Source organism: Oryzias latipes, chromosome 7 (genome assembly GCF_002234675.1).
Source record: "Oryzias latipes chromosome 7, ASM223467v1".
NCBI classification, from domain to species: domain Eukaryota; kingdom Metazoa; phylum Chordata; class Actinopteri; order Beloniformes; family Adrianichthyidae; genus Oryzias; species Oryzias latipes.
The window spans coordinates 30,705,042-30,727,102 of NC_019865.2; the positions used below are offsets into that span (position 1 = coordinate 30,705,042).

The window sequence follows — 22,061 nt, forward strand, 5'->3', positions numbered from 1 at the left end:
GTTCATGATCTTTAAATTTCCTCAGGGATTATAAACTAGACTCTATCTATCTATCTATCTATCTTTCTATCTATCTTAAATTGACTTGTCTCGTTAAGGTTGGCAGAGTCGGTTTTAACTCTTTATTGAGATTTGGCTCTGAGTCTGAAAAGTTCAAAAACAGTCGGACATGTATTTACCCAACAGCGCTCGTGCGTCACCACCACGCGACCCTAACTTGTGTGTTTTCAGAGAGCACTTAATATGTTTAATCTGTCAGAAACACCCGAAGCAGCACCGCAAAGTTTTGACACAAAACAGACAAGAAACAGTCTCGGTCTTGTTGACTGGTTCATTCATTGGGCTCACCGTCTCATGGGCCTTGCTCTCTGGGTCCAAGTCCGGTTAGCAACACTAACGTCGATGGAGGACTCCGACTGAGCAGCAAACCGCTGCAGACAGAAGAACGGGGACAGCGACAGCTCAGCTCCTCCTGTCTGCTGGTCATCAGTTATCACTACAGGCCCAACAAAAGCTCAGTGAAGATAGAAGTCGGACGACACACCATCAGCACACCGATGTGTTGTTCTGACAAGGACGGTTGGATCCCCCAAGCCCGCCTATAGCTAAACTTAGCATACAAGATCAAGATAAGCCGGCCCGGGCGCGCTGTGACACCAACAAGTTGCTGCTGGTTCTGATGAGCAGCCGAGATGTTCGGAAATATTTCATAAGTTGCTGTCTTTCTGTTCCCTTCACATATGACAGCCTTCTCGTCGACACCAAACTCACGGCATAACAGTTTATTGAGTTTAGTTCTCTCTTCCGATCACGTGACAAAAACAAATATTTCTTCCTGTTCAGCATGAGGAGTACAGAGCCCCCTACAGGATGGAAGAAGAACTCCACCCCTCGTTTCGCTGAGTCAAGTGCACGGTCACGTGGACTGTGGAGCTACTTAATAGGCGGGAACAGGGATAGATTCTTGACGGTTCGCTATTGCAAAGCTTAATTACAAAATACACAAATAATATAATTAATAATTATTATTACTGTGTTTTTGTAATTGTGCAAGTAATGAATAGGACTGCTCTGCATGTGGCAAGTAAATGCACAATTACACATTGTTAAATAATCTAAAATACCACTGGTTGTATACAAAAAATCACAGACAAAATTTTTTTTAGAATAAAATAGTCATAAAACAAAAGTTTGTTGCTCTGTTGGTGAAAGTACAATCCGGGTTTATTGTGCAGATTGAATCTAAGGGCAAACAAATCAAGAATGAAAGAAAGAAACTGTCCGGTCCATTTGCCCTGCCCTGACAGGCTTCTGTGAAGTTCCCTGCCTTTTCCTCTGTCTTGTCTCCCTAATGTGTCTGTTTTTCTCTTTCTTTCTGGGTGGATGGTTGGGTGTTCATGGTTTGATCTGCCTCAACAAGTCACACATCCTACACGCACTACTCCCATCACCATCAGCAGTACAAAGAGTCAGCTCATTCATCTTCTCAATGCCAGATGGTCAGTTTTGAATGGTGCTCGTTTTAGACTCAGTCTAGGGGTGTAACAATTGTCAGATGAATCTATTTCTGTTTCTACAATCCAAACAGATCGATCTGTCAGGGGCAGTATTGAATCAACCTATACCACTAAAAAATAATTTCAAAATTAAATAAATCGATAGTAGAATCGTTCTTGAAAAAAACAATTTAGACTGAGGTAGGGTAGGTTTATTTTACTATAACATAAAAACAACCATCACAGCAGTCAACACACACGTGACGCATCAAAAACAGATCAGTCCATCATTCCAGTCCAAAGTGTGGAAACACTCTGAATTTCACTTTGCTTGAATGTCACTTTTGCCACTGCAGTCAAAAGAATTTCCCTATCGTGGGATAAATAAAGTCTAACCTATTGTCATCTTAGCAAAGACATGTGACCATCCAGTTTGCTAGAATGTTCTAAGAATGTTCCCTTTGGATTCTTTGGATGTGGAAAAACAACAGTGGTGAACTTTAGGAAACTAAAATGTGAATGGATTTGACATTCATTCTAGTTTACTTGTTTGTTTGGAGACATATTTCATTTACACTTGATGATCTGGAAGAAACCCAAGAATCTGGAAAACTTCACCTGCATTGTTCAGTATCAGGTATTTCTCTCTGAGTCACACTGATGGAAGTTTGGGATAAAGATGTCCTGGATCTACGTCAGAGAATCAGATCCTGAACTAAAATCGAAACTGAATCGAATCGGCAACCACAAATATCAAATCGAACCATTGCTAAAATGAATTGTCACACCCCTGCCAACTGTGTATTTGTATCTTCTGCCTAGCTATGCTGCTGATATTTGAACACTACAATAAATCCAGGAAATTCCTTTTCGCTTTTTTTATTCCCCACCAGACTTTGTTCATTACAATAGCCTCTGTATCTCCAGACTGCAATATTTATATTGATTACTTGTGATTGCTGTTCAAATGTGATTCCTTATCTTAAAATACTTTTTCAGGATTTTAATCTGGAACATGACTCTCCTACGTCTGGGTTACTTTCTTTGCAAAACCTGTAGAATGAGTGTCGATGAACTGATAGGAACAGGAAGAGGATCAACAAACTGGTGAGGACACCTGTCTCCTAGAGTCTGTAACTGTGGTGGGTGAGAAGAGGTTGCAACGGAAACTGAAATCCATCTTGGACAATCCTCATCACCCTCTGCACTGAGCAGCTCAGTCATAGACGTGAAGACCACGCTGCAAGAAGGAGTGCTTTAGCAGACCTTTATTCCTGTTAGCTATTAGACTCTACGAAGCCTCATAGACACTTGACACCCTATTGTGTATTTTGTTGTATTTTAGTGCGATTTATTATCAGTTCTATTTGTTGTTTTTATTATTATCTGTTGTTTTTTGAGCTATGGTAACAAAGCAATTTCTTCGTTGGATCAATGAAAGTCTTAAAAATCTTATCTTGTCTTTCTTTTAAATAACAAGATGACAGGGACCAAAGAAAGAACCAGAGGCCTGTGTGCCTAAGAAAGAACAAAACAGCAATGCTGGTAAATAAAAGCAGATCAAAAGTTTTACATGTAGCCTACAACAACAGGACAGAAACATACTGGCTGTAGTCGCCATTATCATGTTTGTTTATAATTCCCTTTTTGGTCACGTGATTAGTTAAGACGTCATTTAGGCGCACCTGTCACCTGTGTTAGTTTGGTTTGTTGGTTTGATATAGAGAGGGTGCACAGGGCCCAGTATTTTTTGTTGACCGCTTCTATACATGATTATGAACTCTGCTTTGATGGATCGTATCATAAGTTTCATCTGTGGCAACGATGAAGTGGAATAAATCACGACACACAAACAAAGTGGATTTCTTGGTCATAGTTTTTTGTGGAGCGCGTCGCAAACAGGACCTGTCGCAGCCTCTCTAGCGGCTTGTAAGCCCGCAGCCGCTACACTGGCTCTATGAAATTCCAGGAGTAAATACAGAAAAGCAAAAGGTAAATGAAAGTGTTTGTGTCTATTAACCCTAACAGAAAAGTAGAAAAAATAATCTTGTGATAAACCACAAACTAATAGTAAATATTTTAGCATATATTTTTTAATCTGTTATCTGTTAATGGTCTTGTTGCTTTGAAATACATGTATTACATCTGAACAGTATGTCTGTTGTGAAATATAAGTTACTGAATTAGTGAAATTGTACCTGACAGTCATTAGCAATGCCTTTCACTACATAGTCATAACAAAAAGTGTTGTTTTACTGTTGTACAAAAAAAATCTGTGCCACAATTGGTTTCCTATTATCTGTTATATGACAGAGTTTGTAACAGCCTGAAAACTGTGAACAGCCATCCCTGCAGCTGCTCCTGTCTCCTGTGTGAGAATGAAAGGGGAGGGGTAGTGGGCTCAGGCTGCCAGGTGGAACGCATACGCGAGCAGCCTCTATTGCGCAACACCAAGATCATGGCGTGCCTTTAGATGACTCAGCTCATGCTAATAATGTCATTCTTTATGAACTATTGTAGACATTTTGATCTTAGTCTGCCTGCCGTTTAGTTGGTGTCAGTATTTGACATAAAGACAGCAGGTAATGCAGTAAAACAGCTGAACTTTATGACATGAAAATAAACAATCCATCATTTAGAAAAATATTCAGCAAAATGTTTTTTACCTATTTCTTCAGACAAAAAACGTAGAATATATTGGTGCAGATGTGTTACTGTTTCAGATCAATTTACATGTAATATTATTTATTGGTTCAGTTGGTCAAAATGTTTCTAGTTTAAATAAGGAATGAAAGATTTTTTCATTTCAGGCACTTTAAGCTTCTTTTCTGTTTTAGACTAGAACAGAGTTTCTGTGTGGCAAAATAAAGTTAATATTTGTTGAAAGTGGATTTATATTTCTTCTTTTTCATTTGTTAATGTTAAAAGATACATTTACAGGTATACTTAAACAAATTTTATAGATACTAACCTAATATATTGTCACTGTGCGAGTGTGTGTGCGCGGGGGGGGGGGCGAAACACTTTCTTTTTCCTGGCAAAAAATAATTGAGAAGCACTGATTTAATGTAAGAGTACGGTGGCCCAGAAGGGTCTTTACACACAACACATTAACTTTACACACAACACATTAACGTAACACACAACACATTAACTTTACACACAACACATTAACTCACAACACTACACATTAACCCACAACACAACACAATAACTCACAACACAACACAATAACTCTCAACACAACACATTAACTCATGGCCCAGAAGGGTCACAACACAACACATTAACTTACCTCACAACACTTTAACTCACAACGGAAGTAAAGCAGCAATTGAAGTGCTTTTGTTCTGAAATTTGAGCGGCTAACTGCCTAACAGAAAGTAACGTAACAGTGAGCTGTGGAGGGAACATGATTCTTCTACAAGAGAAGCTAGCAGCAGTGTTGCCAGAAACTTTCTCTTTATTACGTTTCTCCTTCCTCTAAACACACACAATATGAACGCACACTCCTCCCTCCGCTGTCACACCCCTCTCTGTCCCTCACGCGCGCTCCTCTCCTCTCCTTTCTTCCGCTCCCTCCTCTCACACAGGCGCGTGCGGTCCCCAACACACACACAAACAAACACACACACACCCACTCCGCAACACTAGACACCAAGAATGTGGAGAGATGGGGTTTAGTATTTTGGAGAGTTCTACTTGGTAATCATGTTTCCATGTTTGAGATCATGAGATCATCCCAGAGAAAGTCTCTGCTTCAACTCCCGCAGGGAAAGCTGCATCTAAATCTGACGCCCGTGTTTCCATCTCTCTGACAGAGTTTGAAGCCAAAGCCCCTCCCCCGCCTCTCTACCTGCTTTTCCTCTCTACCTGTCCACCTGTTCACATCCTCTGCAGCTGAGAGTTGTTTCCCCCCGCGCTCCTCCAGTGCATCCTACACAGAGAGCGCAAAATACGGTCATCATAGGTTGACACGATAGTCTGCGCGCTCCGGCCTAGCACACGGAAGAAAGCCGCATATAGCAGGGATAGAGCGGGTTAAGAAAATGAATGAAAGAAGGCCGGTCCGCTGAAGAAATATTCAATACTGTCCTCCTTTTATTAGATCAGGAGAAAGAAGAATACACAGCTTTCGTTGAGTTTTTCCCCGTACTGGACTGATTTAGCACCCGATCCGATGATTTTTCAAAATAAAAGATAGTTCAGACTAATAATAAAAGGATTGATAAACACAGACAACGATCTATGTAGCGATCAGACCATAACTTTAGCTGGTACCTCCTCCTACACGCAGCCGCAGTGTCAGGCTTTAAAGAACACAATTTCTAAGAGGCGGGGTGTTGCATCCCCCCAACAACAGGTTAGATGACAGAGCCCGTTAAGCGTCTCTGCCTGGTGCGTTCACTGAGCTTCAGTACATAGAAGTTCAACAGCCATACGGCCTAACGTAGTCCGCTATTATATATTCATGAGGGAAAAAACCCGCCGAACTGACCCTAAAACAGCCCAAATTATGCCAACCCGGCCAAAGCCATTTTTACCCGCAAATTTAGAACCAAAACCGCCCAATCTGGTAACACTGCTGCTATCTTCTCTTGTAGAAAAATCATGCTCCCTCCACAGCTCACTGTGACGTTACTTTCTGTTAGGTGGTTAGCCGCTCAGCCCAGTGGAAATTTCAGAATAAAAGCACTTCCATTGCTGCTTTACTTCCGTTGTGAGTTAAAGTGTTGTAAGGTAAGTTAATGTGTTGTGTTGTGACCCATCTGGGCCATGAGTTAATGTGTTGTGTTGTGAGTTATTGTGTTGTGTTGTGAGTTATTGTGTTGTGTTGTGAGTTATTGTGTTGTGTTGTGAGTTATTGTGTTGTGTTGTGAGTTAATGTGTTGTGTTGTGAGTTAATATGTTGTGTTGTGAGTTAATGTGTTGTGTGTGTCATGATTTGAACTTGTTGTCTTGTTTTTGGTCCTTGTTCTGTCTTGTTTCTGTTTCCTGTTTTATTTTGAAAGTATCCTGTCTTGTCTGTTTTCTTGGGTTTTACTTCCTTTGGTCCCCATCTGCCCTGATCGTGTTCACCTGTGTCTTGTCTGCCCTGTCTGTATATAAGTCTTGTCTCTGCCTTCCTCCTGTGTTGGTCCATTAGTATTCCTGTTCTGGTGTTCATGCCATGCCATGCCCTGTTCCTCGTTCCTTGTCCCTCGCCACGCCACATCTCTGCATCTGGGTCCATCCGGCTCTCGAGCCACCCCCCCACCGTGACAGAATGGACCAACCAAATTTTCTGGACCCAGCAGAGCAGGACTACACTGGGAGCCGTCTCGCCATGAGGGGGGGTCGACGTCGCCGTCGTCCCCGCCGTCCCCCACAGTCACGTTCAGTGGTGGTCCGGGATGCACCACAGCCACGTTCAGTGGTGGTCCCGGATGCACCACAACCTCCCCCAGTGGTGGTCCCGGACGCACCACAGCCATGTCCAGTGGTGGTCCCGGACGCACCCCAACCCGTCCCAGCTCCCAGGGGGGTGCCGCCTGCGCCCCGACCCGTCCCGGCTCCCAGGGGGGTGCCGCCTGCGCCCCGATGGGTCCCCGGTTCCACTGCCACGCCTGACCCGCCTGAGCTCGGCTCCACGCCTGACCCGCCTGAGCTCGGCTCCACGCCTGACCCGCCTGAGCTCAGCTCCACGCCTGACCCGCCTGACCTCGGCTCCACGCCTGATCCGCCAGAGCCTGACTGCTGGCCCGACCCGCCAGAGCCTGACTGCTGGCCCGACCCGCCAGAGCCTGACTGCTGGCCCGACCCGCCAGAGCCTGACTGCTGGCCCGACCCGCCAGAGCCTGACTGCTGGCCCGACCCGCCAGAGCCTGACTGCTGGCCCGACCCGCCAGAGCCTGACTGCTGGCCCGACCCGCCAGAGCCTGACTGCTGGCCCGACCCGCCAGAGCCTGACTCCGACTGCTGGCCCGACCCGCCAGAGCCTGACTCCGACTGCTGGCCCGACCCGCCAGAGCCTGACTCCGACTGCTGGCCCGACCCGCCAGAGCCTGACTCCATGCCTGACTCCATGCCTGACTCCATGCCTGACTCCATGCCTGACTCCATGCCTGACTCCATGCCTGACTCCATGCCTGACTCCATGCCTGACTCCACGCCTGACTCCACGCCTGACTCCACGCCTGACTCCACGCCTGACTCCACGCCTGACTCCACGCCTGACGACTCCACGCATCTCATGCCGGACCTGCCACGCCGGACCGCTCGGCCCCCGGTCGTCCTCCGGACCTGCCACGCCGGACCGCTCGGCCCCCCGGCCGTCCTCCGGACCTGCCACGCCGGACCGCTCGGCCCCCCGGCCGTCCTCCGGACCTGCCACGCCGGACCGCTCGGCCCCCCGGCCGTCCTCCGGACCTGCCACGCCGGACCGCTCGGCCCCCCGGCCGTCCTCCGGACCTGCCACGCCGGACCGCTCGGCCCCCCGGCCGTCCTCCGGACCTGCCTCGCCGGACCGCTCGGCCCCCCGGCCGTCCTCCGGACCTGCCTCGCCGGACGGCGTGGACCCCGGCCGTCCTCTGGACTCTTGTGCCCGTCGAGGTTTTTCCTCCGGGGCCCCCCCCTCATGTGACTTTTGGAACCTCGGAGCGGTTCCTTGAGGGGGGGGTACTGTCATGATTTGAACTTGTTGTCTTGTTTTTGGTCCTTGTTCTGTCTTGTTTCTGTTTCCTGTTTTATTTTGAAAGTATCCTGTCTTGTCTGTTTTCTTGGGTTTTACTTCCTTTGGTCCCCATCTGCCCTGATCGTGTTCACCTGTGTCTTGTCTGCCCTGTCTGTATATAAGTCTTGTCTCTGCCTTCCTCCTGTGTTGGTCCATTAGTATTCCTGTTCTGGTGTTCATGCCATGTCATGCCCTGTTCCTCGTTCCTTGTCCCTCGCCACGCCACATCTCTGCATCTGGGTCCATCCGGCTCTCGAGCCACCCCCCCACCGTGACAGTGTGTTAAGTTAATGTGTTGTGTGTTAAGTTAATGTATTGTGTGTAAAGTTAATGTGTTGTGTGTAAAGTTAATGTGTTGTGTTGTGACCCTTCTGGGCCACCGTATTCTAGGTATTATAGTCCCCCAGCAGAGTTTTCTACTGAACCTGTAAAAGTCTGACTCCTTTTGTGCCTTTGCCTAGTGCTGAGTCTGCTGCTGTGCTCCAGACTCACTTCTTGATTTGCTTTGTCAGACCCCTTTTATTGTGTTGTTATTGTGTGTGTTTTCTTATAATAGGGTTTCAGACAGATATTACACAGCGTTATCCATCATAACATGTTTTCAGCCTCAGGTCATACACGGGACATGTGTTGACCATAGGAAGGCTCACTGGTTTTACCCTTTTGGTTTCACAAAGGTATAGCACTGTATACATGGGCACAGAATGGGAGGATTTTTCTGACAGGAAAGATTAAGCATGAATCAACCTGAAAAGTAACAAAGTCAGATCTCAGTTGTCTCTCTATTTCAGTATAGCATCATAAAGGGCTTAAAAAGTCCCTCTATGATGCTATCCCTTCTGTCTGTTAGATCTTTGAGGCTACAAGAAGAAGCTTGTCTTTCAGTTTCAGTAAACAAGGATGTGGAGACAAAGTGAAAGGTGGGGCCAAGTTGTTCAATGTTCATTTGTCCATTTACAATTCAATAAATATTTTCATTCTGTTATTTCCAACTTTAAATCAACCTAATTTACCAGAGCTGTGATGTTTTAGCAAATGTAAGAACAGCTTTTTCTGCTTTTTTTACTGGTCAGTCTTTGTGCCAAAATAAAACTGCAATCTCCCAGCTCTTTTATCAATGTGGGGGCTACATGTTTGCATCTCTTATCACTAGCTTCCACTGCATTTTGATGGCTCAATTATACAGAATGATCCAACTTTACCAATGAAGGCAAACACATCAGCAAGTCTCGTCCTAACATGCAACGTACCAGTACAGGAGAAGTTCCAGCAGTTTGTCTGTGCGTTTATTTATTTTTTAGTTTGTGCGTATGTTTTTGGTTTGTAGTCTTTCAGTTGTTGCTTATTAGATTTTTGTGCTTGAGCTCTTTTGTAACTCTGGTGTTTAGAATAGAATAGAATGCCTTTATTGTCACTGTACACATGTACAATTCGCATCACACACATATGCAGTGAAATTAAAGCCGCTCACTATTCAGTGCAAACATGCAAAAGAGAAGTAATCCCGCAAAATAATATAACAATTAAAATAAAATAATTTCACAAAATGAAGAGCACAATTTACGAAGTACAATCTACAAAAGAACAAAATCTACAATAGAAATTTCTGCAGAGAGGTAGTTATAACCAACACAAAAAAACCTGCTGTGTCCATGATGGCAGAGATATATTGCACTTAATGTATTGCACATGATGAGATGATATTGCACATATTGAGATGGTGTTTAATAAAATGACAGCACCAACAAAATGACAGCACCAACAAAATGACAGCACCAACAAAATGACAGCACCGTGTTGCTTAAACTGATATGAAATGAGAGTATCTGAGATGGACAGGATCTATAAAATACTCACTCTGTGCTCCCATGCCTGTCTTTACTGTGGCTTTGAGCATGACCTACTTTTTATGCATGACTGGGCGGAGCAAAAATATTCTGTGCATTTGTCTTTTTAGTCATCATTTGTGCATAAAGGAATCTATGACTTTGTGAAACTGCAGGAAGATTTAAAAAACAAGTAGTCTGTTGTCTTGATACCTGATTTGAAAAATTAAAACATCATCACTTGCAAAATAGAAGTGTAGGAAGTATGGTCAGTTAAAGAATATTTTATCAGTATACTTGTATTGTAATATAACATTTATTAAAATGAAATGAATCAATAAACGTCAGGGCTGTTTTTCTAATAAAAAAAAGAGTGTGAGACAAAACAGGAATTTACCAGATAGAATGAACACTTCTCTGTCCGGCAAATGATATTTAGCTATCAAGAAAAGGCAACAATTCTTTATCACTCCAGCAAAAGAAACAGAGATAAAGGGGAAAAAAAGTACGAGACTGTGGGAGGAGAGAGAATTGAGGAAACAGTTGTAGCTGTCAAAGACCACGTGTGTTGAAACGTCACGTTTATGTCACAGATGCTGGTGGCATCCCCATTTCAACTGCAGGTCTGTCTGGGTGAAGGAGCTCCTGCTTCCAGTTTGTGATGATTGTCTGCAATTTGCTCAACTGATCCAGCTAATGATGGCGCCGCAGCTGCTTCTCCTCATTGGCTGACAGAAGAAGGATGGTGGGGCCAGGATGCAGCTCTTGTCTAGCTTCACAAATACAGCTGCCCGTGCTTCTTTTTAGCTTGTTTATTGCGTCTGTGTTAATCCTGGCTCTTTCCAAACTCCCCCTCCTCCTGTGTCTTTTGCTCCTCCCCTATCCTTCCTCAGAGCCAACAGGCTGATATTTTCTGACTGATGCCCTGCAGCACAACGTTCTTCTGCTCTTTCACTTTATGCTTTTCTTTTTTGCCTTGCGATGCAAACAATACTGTGGGATGGAAGTGTTTTGCTCTACAAATATTGACTTTTCTTTTTCTTTCCCTCTGAGATTTTTTGCTCTGACATCTTGTTTCCTCAATCTTCCGTCTCAGCCTTTTGATACTGTCTAATCAACCCCCCACCGCTACCTCCACCCCTATCCCAAATCTCCCAGTTAATGCTGTTTGACAATGCTACCATGCATTAATTGGCTTCAGCCTCTCCTTGCATTGATTTCCTCCTCCTTACTCACAAGAGGCCACAACTGCCCTTTTAGATGCTTGTGTCCTGATCACCATACTGTAGACTGCACAAGCCAAGGCCTTACTAGAGTCCCAGACTCTATCCCTTTGAATGTTCGTCGTCTTCTCCTCTCCAACAACTGGATTCCTTGGATCCCCGCTGACTTCCTTGTTCTTTACACTGATTTGGTCTATCTGGATCTGAGGAACAACTCTCTTTCGCAGCTTGAGCCTGGTACCCTAAGCACCGCATCTAGATTAGTCTTCTTGGACCTAGGGTGCAATAATTTGACAGAAATCACTTCGGGAACATTTGAGGAATCAAGAAGTCTTATCAAGCTGCGACTTGGAAACAACCCCTACCTGAACATGGTGGGAAGAAATGCTTTTATGGGGTTAACGTCACTGAGGGAGTTGGAGCTGCAACAGAATGCTTTCACAGTCCTAGATGTTGGAGTTCTGGAACTCCTGCCTTCCCTGCGAGTGCTACGCCTGGAGGGCAATCCTTGGCTTTGCAACTGCCAGTTTGCCAAACTGTTTGTGTGGATGAAGGAAAACCAACACAAGCTCCCATCAGGTAAGATGTAAGCTGCTTAACAAGGGGGTTGCACACGAAGATTTACTCGCAGATTGGCTCTCCATTCATAAGAATATTTCGGGTTAAGATTCATATTTGGAGCATGTTTATGCAACAGTTGACATTGTTTAGCTGCAGTTACATTGCTGTTCAAGTTTTTGTGCCCTTTCTCAGTTGAACTTTTTTACAGTTATAATTCTGATTAAGTAGTTGAAACTTTTGTAGATGAAAAAAAAGCTTGTTGCAGGAAAATAAAAGAAACAGAAAATTAAAAACATAAAAACTTGATAATTGTTGTGCAACAGTTTAATTCAATTTATTTCAAAATATAGTGAAACAATTTTAGGAATTTTTCCTTTTCAGTTTGAAAATTATTCAAGTGCTTTCAAGTTGTTCTGTAACAACTTGATCAACTTTCCTTGACAGCCTTGACAGGAGTGTCATAACCGGATGGTGGTGAATTCAAGACAGATGTCTCTATTTGCTATAAAAGCTCTTTTTGTTACCAGTAAAATAATAACTGTGTTACCAAAGAAACTCTGACTGTCAAACTTTTATATGAGCAATTATGGTGTCCTTCTAAAAAACCTGAGTGTTCTGCTCTGCTTTGGACCGTCCTTGAACTAAACGCTTTTGAAAATAGCCAAACTGTGACACTTAAATCCTGGTATCATAAAGAAACATTGAAATCTACCACAAATGTATATTCTATAGGTAGGTAGGCAACGGTGTTAGTTGCGTATTGGGGGAAAACTTTGGATGTTATTCTACAAAATAAAAAAAGTGTTTTAACCCACACAACATTTTTCTTTTATTCAGGCAGATACAAAGGTATTTCTTTCATAGAACAATGGAGACTTGATAAGAAAAGAGATCTATGGGCTGAATATGTTTTTTTTCCCCAGGTATCGAGGGGATAGAGTGCTCCTTGCCCATGGATGGACGTCGCATTCCTCTTAATTTACTCTCAGAGGACAGCTTCAAAGACTGCAGTGGTGTCCTAACCCTTACGGACTACCTTATTGTAATTTTTTCTGGTATTTCTGCCTCAGTCGCTGCAATAGTGGCCAGTTTTGTCTTGGCTTCTACAGTGCATTGCTTCCAACGGCTCCGCAAAGGCACCAAAACTGATGAGGAAGACGGAAATGACTAGTATGCTAGAAAATGATTTAACACAAGCCTTAAACTGACAGATTGTGCATATTCTACAAAAATGTTGTTGCGTACGAGAAGCTTGCACTGGGAAAGTGATAATCAAAAATGAACTTGGGAACTTTAAGGAATTTTTTTAACACAAAGTGTAACAGCCAAGTTATACTGTTCTTGGCACTAAAGCATAAATGGTATGAGTGTGTCAAAATCTTGCTGGTGTGTCTAGCAGAAACCACTAAATGTCAAGTATTTCAACACAAAAACACAAGAAGCTATTGTACTGTCCATTTCAGCTGCACTGATAAAGGACAACATAAAAACCTCATACAGTGATAATAGAAAAACTTAATCTTGATCTTCAAATAGACTACCAGTGTACTACCAAGATTATTTTTAATCTTAGCAGATCAGTCACACTTCCCAAAGAGTGCTAAATTTTTGTTGCAGCACCCTTCAAACAGGACAACATGAGTCATAGAGCAAACCGACAAAAACTTTAGACGAGGGGTTGGCATCCTGCGGTTTTGTAAAATAACTATTATGTTCTAAGATAGTCGTGGTGCCTTTAACACAGTCGGGATGTGCGAGAGAGCAGCGTAAACACATGGAGGGTATTTTTGTATTTTGGGGAGCAGGTCTGAACCAGGAGCGGGTCAGAACCAGGCGAGCTGCTCGTCCCTGAGCAGCTCCCCTGTGCTGACGACTACGGTTGGCAAGCAGTAAACAGGAAAGGTTTATAAAAATAATTAAAGATAAAAAAAATAAAATAACGGGCTGAGAATTAGGTTTAAATAAAATCTAAATGTAGACATTTTCTAAGTAAAGTTGCGTGCGTCACCACCACGACTCCCGCCGGCGTGTAATCCCAACAATGTTCTGACCCAGGCAGGACAACGATGCAGAATTTGGAGGAAATGGAAGTTCCTGGAGAAAACAAAAACGTTTAATGTCACCTGGGCAGATTTTTTTGCTTTCAAAAACTTTACCAGTATGATTACTGAGGAATTTTTAATGAGGAATTAACAAACAACAAAGTCTCATATCCGGTGAGAAATCCTAAAATAAACACTCAGCTTTTGCCCAAAAACATCCTGATTCAGATTAGAACAAAAGCTGTTTGTTGAAACAAAAATGTATTGAAGAAGCAGACTACTAGTTAATTAAGAAATATTTGCTAGTTTTGTGGCGTCTTGGGACCAAAAAATGAACATCTCTTCACAAACTTTAGAAACAAATGAAATATGCCATTCACTGGAAACACCGGGTTTTCCAAAGGATGTGTTTAACTTTCTTTGGGAAACTGATCCAAGTGGCTCTTTGGGAGGAAAGGTTGCCGCCCCCTGGTTTAGACAGGATTGTCAGGTTTGTGGGATACTGGCCTAAGTATTGCAGGAAAAACATCTTTTCGCTTTTCAGATCTTCCCATGCGTGTTCAAGGAGTCGGGAGAGATAAAAGCAGACCAGGATTTGACCGGATAAAGATCCACAAAGTTTTATTTCTCTAACAAAAGTTCTAAGACAAATTAAAACAGATATCTTGGTTCTCAATCTACAAAATCTGCAAATGCACAAAAGTTGCATGCGACTTAGAATGCAGGCAGATGAGGACAAAGAACTTCTGGAAAGTAAAGTTTTTATCATGGCGACCGAATCTCCTCCCCTGGACGCATGGATTCGTCAACAGCTGGACCGCCTGCTTCCGCCGGCCCATATGTGGAGGTCCCGTTTGTGGGTCTGCAAAATGGTTACCCATCGTCCATAGTAAATCAGCTCTGGGTGCAGAAATTCCATCGCAGGCACTAGGGAAAAGGTCAGCTTCTCCTTAGCATGAGAATGGTTTTATAGCTCTGTTCCCATGGATGGTTCTCTAGACCAGTGTTTTTCAACCTTTTCTGAGCCACGGCACACTTTGACCTTAAAAAAAATCCCGCGGCACACCAGGATCCAAAAATTAAAAAAAAACAAAAAACAGAGAAACTCATAGTCTGTATTGATCTACAGCCCCTCCACAATCTCACATGCATTTTTTAGATAATTGTTGCAGAAAAAGCTTGAAACTGCAGCTGTTTTTTTCTAAAAGATGCAATAAAAGTTAAGTTAGAAGATGTAAAAACAGTTTGATGTGTGTTCGTTGATTTCAAGACATTTAACAACAGATCTCCTTGAGCGCTGTCACTCTCACAACCCAATGCATCATGGGAGATGTAGTGCATTAAACGGCCGGCGGAGATCGCGTCTCTGAGCTTTATTGTTTTGTTCACTTGTTCCACTGTCTGACATCGGATTCTGTGGAAAGCTGCACCGATAAAGACTAGCTTTAGCTGGTATTTTTGTTAGAACTGAGCGACTTTACGAGCTAAATCGGGACAAGGAAGTGAATACTTTAACCACTTCTGATTGGTCAGACTGATGACATATGATTAAGCTCCCCAAGAATGATTGGTGGAGACAGTTAAAGGGGCGGGACTTTTCCAAAATACAGCCGGAGTTGCAGCTGAATCGCGGTACGTCATTCTTATCAAAATGTCTTTAATAAAATAAAGTAAACGCAAAGAAAAAGTATTTTACGATCTTTTATATTCCTAACTCCTCAGTGTTTTATCATGGCCTGTTTGGATGAACACAGAGCTGAAATCCTGGAGATGGGAAATGTTAAATTTTTCAGTTAATGAGGGCAATTTCCCACGGCACACTTGACCATCTCCCACGGCACACTAGTGTGCCGCGGCACACTGGTTGAAAAACACTGCTCTAGACAGGTCAAGGCATTAAACGTTTGTCAGAGGTCACAATGAGTGCAGCACACATCAAACGCATGTAAACCTGAGCCTCAACCTTTCAATGTAATAAAAGATTAAACAACAAAACAGGTATTTCTTCAGTATAAGTTTGGTTTAACAGAAATAAACGCACTTTGCGGAAGCAACCGTCCAACGCAAAGCAGAGGATGGTTGGTACTTCAGTGAATTAAAAGGGACGCTGTCCATCACTACCAAATATGAGTCCCTGATTGATCAGAGTACGACCTAGTTTAACTTTTGTTTTGTGCATAAAGCATGAAAACGCATGTAAAAACTTAAGCAGGGAAGAGTGAACACGAGAGTTTTGAATGGAGAGGTCCCAAAATCCGTGTCTACACACATTTACATAGCCTTCTCATTGGAAGTAGTCAAGACTTTTTATTGGAAGTAGTCGCTTTGATGGGTGTTGAATCTGCTGAATAGGCAGTCAAGCATAGATCTAAACCAGGGGTCGGCAACCTTTTTTATTCAAAGAGCCATTTGCGACCGCCCCTAATAAAAAAGAAAGCACCCGGAGCCACAACCTGTTTTGACATCATTATATATATTATGCATGTATATATTTTTCAAAGGTGCTCATTACGTCGATCGCGATCGACCGGTTGATCTTCAATGACATGAGTGCAGATCGCGGGCCAGAAAAGATTTTAAAATAAAAGTACTTCTTTAAAATCCACCAGCCAATCAAAATCATCACTGAGAAGTGCGGGACTTGATTGACATGTAGATTGGCCAATCGGACATCGTCTGAAGCATGCGTCGCTGCAAATGCACATTATGTTCTTGAAAGGATGAAACCGCGGCCGCGTTGGGAGGAGCTACTGGTTCTGGTTTGATCGCTGCATGGAGCGATGTGTTTATCAATGCATGGTAGACACTGAGAATGTGGAGAGATCAGGTTTCTTATTTCGAAGAGTTCTACTTGGTAATCATGTTTCCATGTTTGAGTTCATAAAATCATCCCAGGGAAGGTCTCTGCTTCAACTCCTGCAGGGAAAGCTGCGTCTGAATCTGACGCCCGTGTTTGCATCTCTGACAGAGTTTGAAGCCAAAGCCCCTCCCCCGCCTCTCCACCTGCTTTTCCTCTCTATCTGTTCACCTGTTCACATCCTCTGCAGCTGAGATTTGTTTCCCCCGCGCTCCTCAGTGTGTCCTACACAGAGAGCGCAAAATACGATAGTCGGGGGGCTCCAGCGCCGCACAAGGATGGAAGAGTAGGACGCAGGTTATAGCGGGGATAGAGCGGGTTAAGCAAATGAATGGAAGAAGGCGCTTCAATATTGTAACCATTTTATTATTAGTCTGAACTATATTTTATTTAGAAAAATCTTTTATTTTATCAGTCCAGTACGAAAAAAAACATCAACAAAAGCTGTGTTGGGCGGTTTTTGGCTGGGTCTGGCGGTTTTCAGATGACTTTTGGGCTGGAAAACTGTGACTATCTGGCAACACTGGCGCGAACTCTCTGTCATCAGTGAGTTGGTCTCTGCCCCGCAGCACGTCAAGTTCCCGGTAGAAGATCGGAGTGTTTATTGAAGCCGCCCAGCATGTGTCCTCCTGCTATCAGCTCTGCAGGTCTCGCCCGATAAAAACGAGCTCATTACGAAGTTGTTTTTTACGTGGCCCGCGCTTCATGCGGAGCCAGCAGCACCTTTGAAATGCCATGAAAAATGAACAAACTAAAATAAAATTTATTTATTATAAAATACTCATTATTTTCCAAAGTCACAGGGAGCCGCAAGAGATGGATGAAAGAGCCACATGTGGCTCCGGAGCCATGGGTTGCCGACCCCTGATCTAAACAATTAGAAATAAGTTATGCTACAAGATTTTGGATCATCAATGTCTGTGCAGTCTGTAAGCCCTGTTTGAAGGGCGTTACAGTCAATAAAAAACTACTACTATGTTTCTAACACAACAACTTGGGTAACATAAACTGAAAGTTCAGGTTATTGTACTTCTGAGGGTCAAGATGGAAAATATGTGTGTATGGAAAGTGGTGCAAATGTTTTTTATAAAATTAAGGTTTCCTGCAGAATTTGTGGGAATACTGACTAAAATCCCAAGTTGGTGTTGAAGTTTTGCTGAATAAAAAGACTTGTAGAAAAGAAATCTCCAAACAGTTTTATTTTTACATACTTAATAGACTTTACTTTAATGAAATGTTGGCGGATATGCGAAATAGCAATTTTATGCTAATTGTTTGAAAAGAAAAGAAGAGATGTGTTATCATTATAAAAAAGCTGGGACACACATGATGAAATTATGAAATTTAGAAATATGGTTGATAAGAGGTCAGAGCTGAAAAAAAAGAACCCCGTGGAGCACCTGTACTGAGACTGAGAACTGGATTTGTCAAGATCCACAGGGTATTAGCAATGATGTATTAAATCTCTTCAAATCATTTATTTTACTTGGGAATTTTAAGATTTTTTTAATGGTCTGTTTTTTTTGGTAACACTAATAAAGTGGTAACACTATATAATAAGGGTCCCTTTATTGATGTCAGTAATGCATAATTACGCATTATGTGCCTGGTAGAGGGCCACTTGATTAATATCATGTGTGCAGCAGCGGCTCACCTACAAAAGGCTGATCCTCTCCCTCTGACAGTGTGAGAATTAGCCTCAGACCTGCTGCTTCCAGATTGGAACCAGTGAGCACTGAATGTGTGGCAGGTATGCAGCATCAGGTGCTGTTTGGGCTGCAACATTTGGCCCTACCGTAAGCCACATAGGTGTTTGTTCTCCCTCCAGTTTGCCACTTCACTATCCCTAATGTGTTAAGTAAGGGTTAATGGCCAACGAAGTGTGCAGTTACTACTTTTTAACGCACTTTTTAACTTTTTAATGCTTCCGCGAAGTGCGTTAAAAAGTAGTAACCGCACACTTCGAAGGCCATTAACCCGCTTATACCATGGTCATTTACAAAAAAAAATATTTTTCAATCAGTTTTAGTACTTTATTCTTGTTTTTTTTCCGATTTGGATAACTTTTCTCATGAACAGCGTACTATATGTTGCGATATATATATGCTGATCGTCCCGATGGGTTGAATAAAGCATCAATTCAGAGAGAAAGTTAATCGCTTACCGCTTGTTTTTGCCCAGATGATGAAGCAAAAGGTTGTTTTACAGAAGCCGGCGCAGTGATACAAATCATTTAAGATAGTCGATTAGTTTTCTCTCTCTCTCTGTCTCTCTCTCTGTCTCTCTCTCTGTCTCTCTCTCTCTCTCTCTCTCTCTCTCTCCATATATATATATATATATATATATATATATATATATATATATATATGCACTTAAAGTTAATGTGTTGTGTGTAAAGTTAATGTGTTGTGTGTAAAGTTAATGTGTTGTGTTGTGACCCTTCTGGGCTGTTAGGGGACCCTTCTGCAGTTAGGTAGGCCAGCCCTTTCTAGCCATTGTTAGGACTTCTTGATATCAGCCACTTCAGTTATGGTCCGGTGGTACATCCCATGCAGGGGTTTGTCCTCCCATGAAGATCTGTCCTCCAGCACTGTATCCTCTGCCCTCCATTGCCTGAGATATTCACTAAGCACACTGTCAGTTGGGGACTTGAGCTTGATGCATTCATGCATCTTGGATGTTTCATCCTGGATAGTGGCTTCTACGCTCACTACTCCTCAGCCTCCTTCCTTGCGGCTAGTATACAGTCTGAGGGTGCTGGATTTGGAATGGAACCCTCCATGCATGGTGAGGAGCTTTCGTGTCTTAACATCCGTGGTCTGTATCTCTTCCTTTGGCCGTCTTATTATTCCTGCAGGGTATCTGATAACTGGCAGTGCATAGCTGTTTATTGCCCGGGTCTTATTTTTGCCATTCAGCTGGCTTCTCAGGACTTGCCTTACTCGTTGGAGGTATTTAGCTTTGGTTTTCCACAGCTTCATTGAGTTTCCTATGAAGACTCTTAGAGTCCTGTTGATGTTGTACAGCTCCAAGCATTCAGTGATCCATGTGTGTGGCATTGAGTCATAGGCTTTCTTGTAATCAATCCAGGCTGTGCACAGGTTGGTGTGTCGTGACCTGCAGTCTTGAGCGACTGTTCTGTCGACCAGGAGTTGGTGTTTGGCTCCTCTGGAGTCTCTACCAATGCCCTTCTTTGTGTTGCTCATGTATTGTTCCATGTGCCTATTTATCTTGGTTGCAATGATGCCTGACATGAGCTTCCATGTTGTGGACAGACAGGTTATTGGCTGGTAGTTGGATGGGACTGCACCCTTTGAGGGATTCTTCTGGATTAGGATCATTCTCCCTTCCGTTAGCCATTCGGGGTGAGTCCCATCTCTTAGCAGCTGGTTCAGTTGTGCTGCCAGGCGCTCGTGGAGTGCTTCTTTAGCCAGTAGGCATGTATCATGTCAGGGCTAAAGGCTAAAGGCTAAAAGCCTTTGTTTGTCATTTTCCAGTGCTTCAGGTATGGGCATCTGGCTGCATCTCTTAGGTACTTGCTTTCTCATTGTACCTCTTTGAGCCTCTGTCAGCTTACTCACATCCTTCCAAGTTGCCTTGATTTTGGCCTCTAACCGTTGCTTCCATGATGGGTATTGTTTTCTTCCATGGTTGCTCTTATAGCCAAGCATCTCAAGGATCAGTGCTGCTGAAGTGTAAACCAGTTAATTGGTTTCTGTGATTGTTGTGGTAGGAATTCCCCTCAATACTTCATTCACAGTTTCCAGTAGACTTTCAGGCGGTACATCACTTAACCGTTGTAGTTGGTGTCGGGGTTGCCTAGTGGTCATTCTATACATGATCTTGTCTTTCAGGTCAGTTGCTGCCTCGCTCAGCATATCTGTAGTTGTTGGGGCTGTGTACCCAAGCTCAGAGTGGGAGTGTGGTATAACGTCCTCTCTGAACTGCTGTTCTGGCTCGCCCTTGGTATTGTATTGAATCGTTTCAATCTCAAGTTGTGATAGGAGTTGCCGTTTGCGGATGTTAGAGCATTGGGCGACCAGTTGTTTGGCAGTTAGGCTTGATTGTGGGTTTCGAAGCATCCAGTCATTCCACATTCTACATTATATATATATATATATATATATATATATATATATATATATATAAAAAACGCCCCTCTCACCCTCCGCGGGTGGTTTCTCCTCCAAGCTCGGGTCCTCTACCAGAGGCCTGGGAGCTTGAGGGTCCTGCGCAGTATCTTAGCTGTTCCTAGCACTGCGCTTTTCTGGACTGAGAGGTCTGAGGTCTTTCCAGGTATCTGTTGTAGCCACTCCTCCAGCTTGGGGGTTACTGCCCCGAGTGCTCCAATTACCACAGGCACCACTGTCACCTTCACTTTCCATGCTTTCTCCAGTTCTTCTCTGAGTCCCTGGTATTTCTCCAGTTTCTCATGTTCCTTCTTCCTGATGTTCCCATCGCTTGGGACTGCCACATCCACCACAACGGCTTTCCTCTGTTCTTTATCCACCACTACAATGTCTGGTTGGTTCGCCATTACCATCCTATCAGTCTGGATCTGGAAGTCCCACAGGATCTTTGACCTCTCATTCTCCCCACACCTTCGGAGGTGTTTCCCATTTTGACCTTGGGGTTTCCAGTTCATATTCTGCACACATGTTCCTGTATATTATTCCAGCCACTTGATTGTGGCGCTCCATGTATGCTTTCCCTGCCAGCATCTTACACCCTGCAGTTATGTGCTGGATTGTTTCAGGGGCCTCTTTGCACAGCCTACACCTTGGGTCTTGTCTGGTGTGGTAGATCTGAGCCTCTATTGCTCTGGTGCTCAGGGCTTGTTCCTGGGCTGCCAGGATGAGCGCTTCGGTGCTGTCCTGTAGGCCAGCCCTTTCTAGCCATTGGTAGGACTTCTTGATATCAGCCACTTCAGTTATGGTCCGGTGGTACATCCCATGCAGGGGTTTGTCCTCCCATGAGGATCTGTCCTCCAGCACTGTATCCTCTGCTCTCCATTGCCTGAGACATTCACTGAGCACACTGTCAGTTGGGGCCTTGAGCTTGATGTACTCATGGATATATATATATATATATATATATATATATATATATATATATATATATATATATATATATATATATATATATATATATATATATATATATATATATATATATATATATATATATGCCAAGGTTAGAAACTGAACAGTACTGGAAAAGTATATGGGAAAAAGAGACAGCACATAACAGCAATGCCCAGTGGCTGGTCTCTCTGAGAAAAGAACATAGCAACCTCCCTGAACAGAATCCAGTAACCATCACAGTGGCAGACATCCAAGAAAGA

General features: G+C 43.3%; 2 protein-coding genes across 4 annotated transcripts in view; one reads left to right on the plus strand and one right to left on the minus strand.

Annotated features, from left to right (window-relative positions):
- Positions 1-804, minus strand: part of vps13d (vacuolar protein sorting 13 homolog D) — a 72,040-nt gene extending 71,236 nt beyond the window's left edge. For 2 of the 3 annotated variants that reach the window (XM_020701641.2, XM_023957042.1), the window contains exon 1: positions 349-804. The gene's annotated coding sequence lies outside the window, so the exon portion shown is untranslated. The remainder of the gene's footprint in view (positions 1-348) is intronic. The other variant, XM_011473001.3, reaches the window with a different exon arrangement.
- A 9,858-nt stretch (positions 805-10,662) lies between these two features.
- Positions 10,663-14,893, plus strand: LOC101163722 (leucine-rich repeat-containing protein 38-like). The gene is made up of 2 exons (XM_004086385.4): positions 10,663-11,836; positions 12,742-14,893. The coding sequence occupies exons 1-2, from the start codon at positions 11,209-11,211 to the stop codon at positions 12,987-12,989; spliced, it is 876 nt and encodes a 291-aa protein (XP_004086433.1). The 5' UTR covers positions 10,663-11,208; the 3' UTR covers positions 12,990-14,893.
- Positions 14,894-22,061: the final 7,168 nt, after the last annotated feature.

What these genes read in the sequence shown, in the direction of transcription:
- LOC101163722 (XM_004086385.4), top strand. Translation starts at nt 11,209, where the DNA reads ATGCTACCATGCATTAATTGGCTTCAGCCTCTCCTTGCATTGATTTCC. An exon ending in CCAACACAAGCTCCCATCAG is followed by an intron (nt 11,837 to 12,741) that starts GTAAGATGTAAG and finishes TTTTTTCCCCAG; the next exon opens with GTATCGAGGGGATAGAGTGC.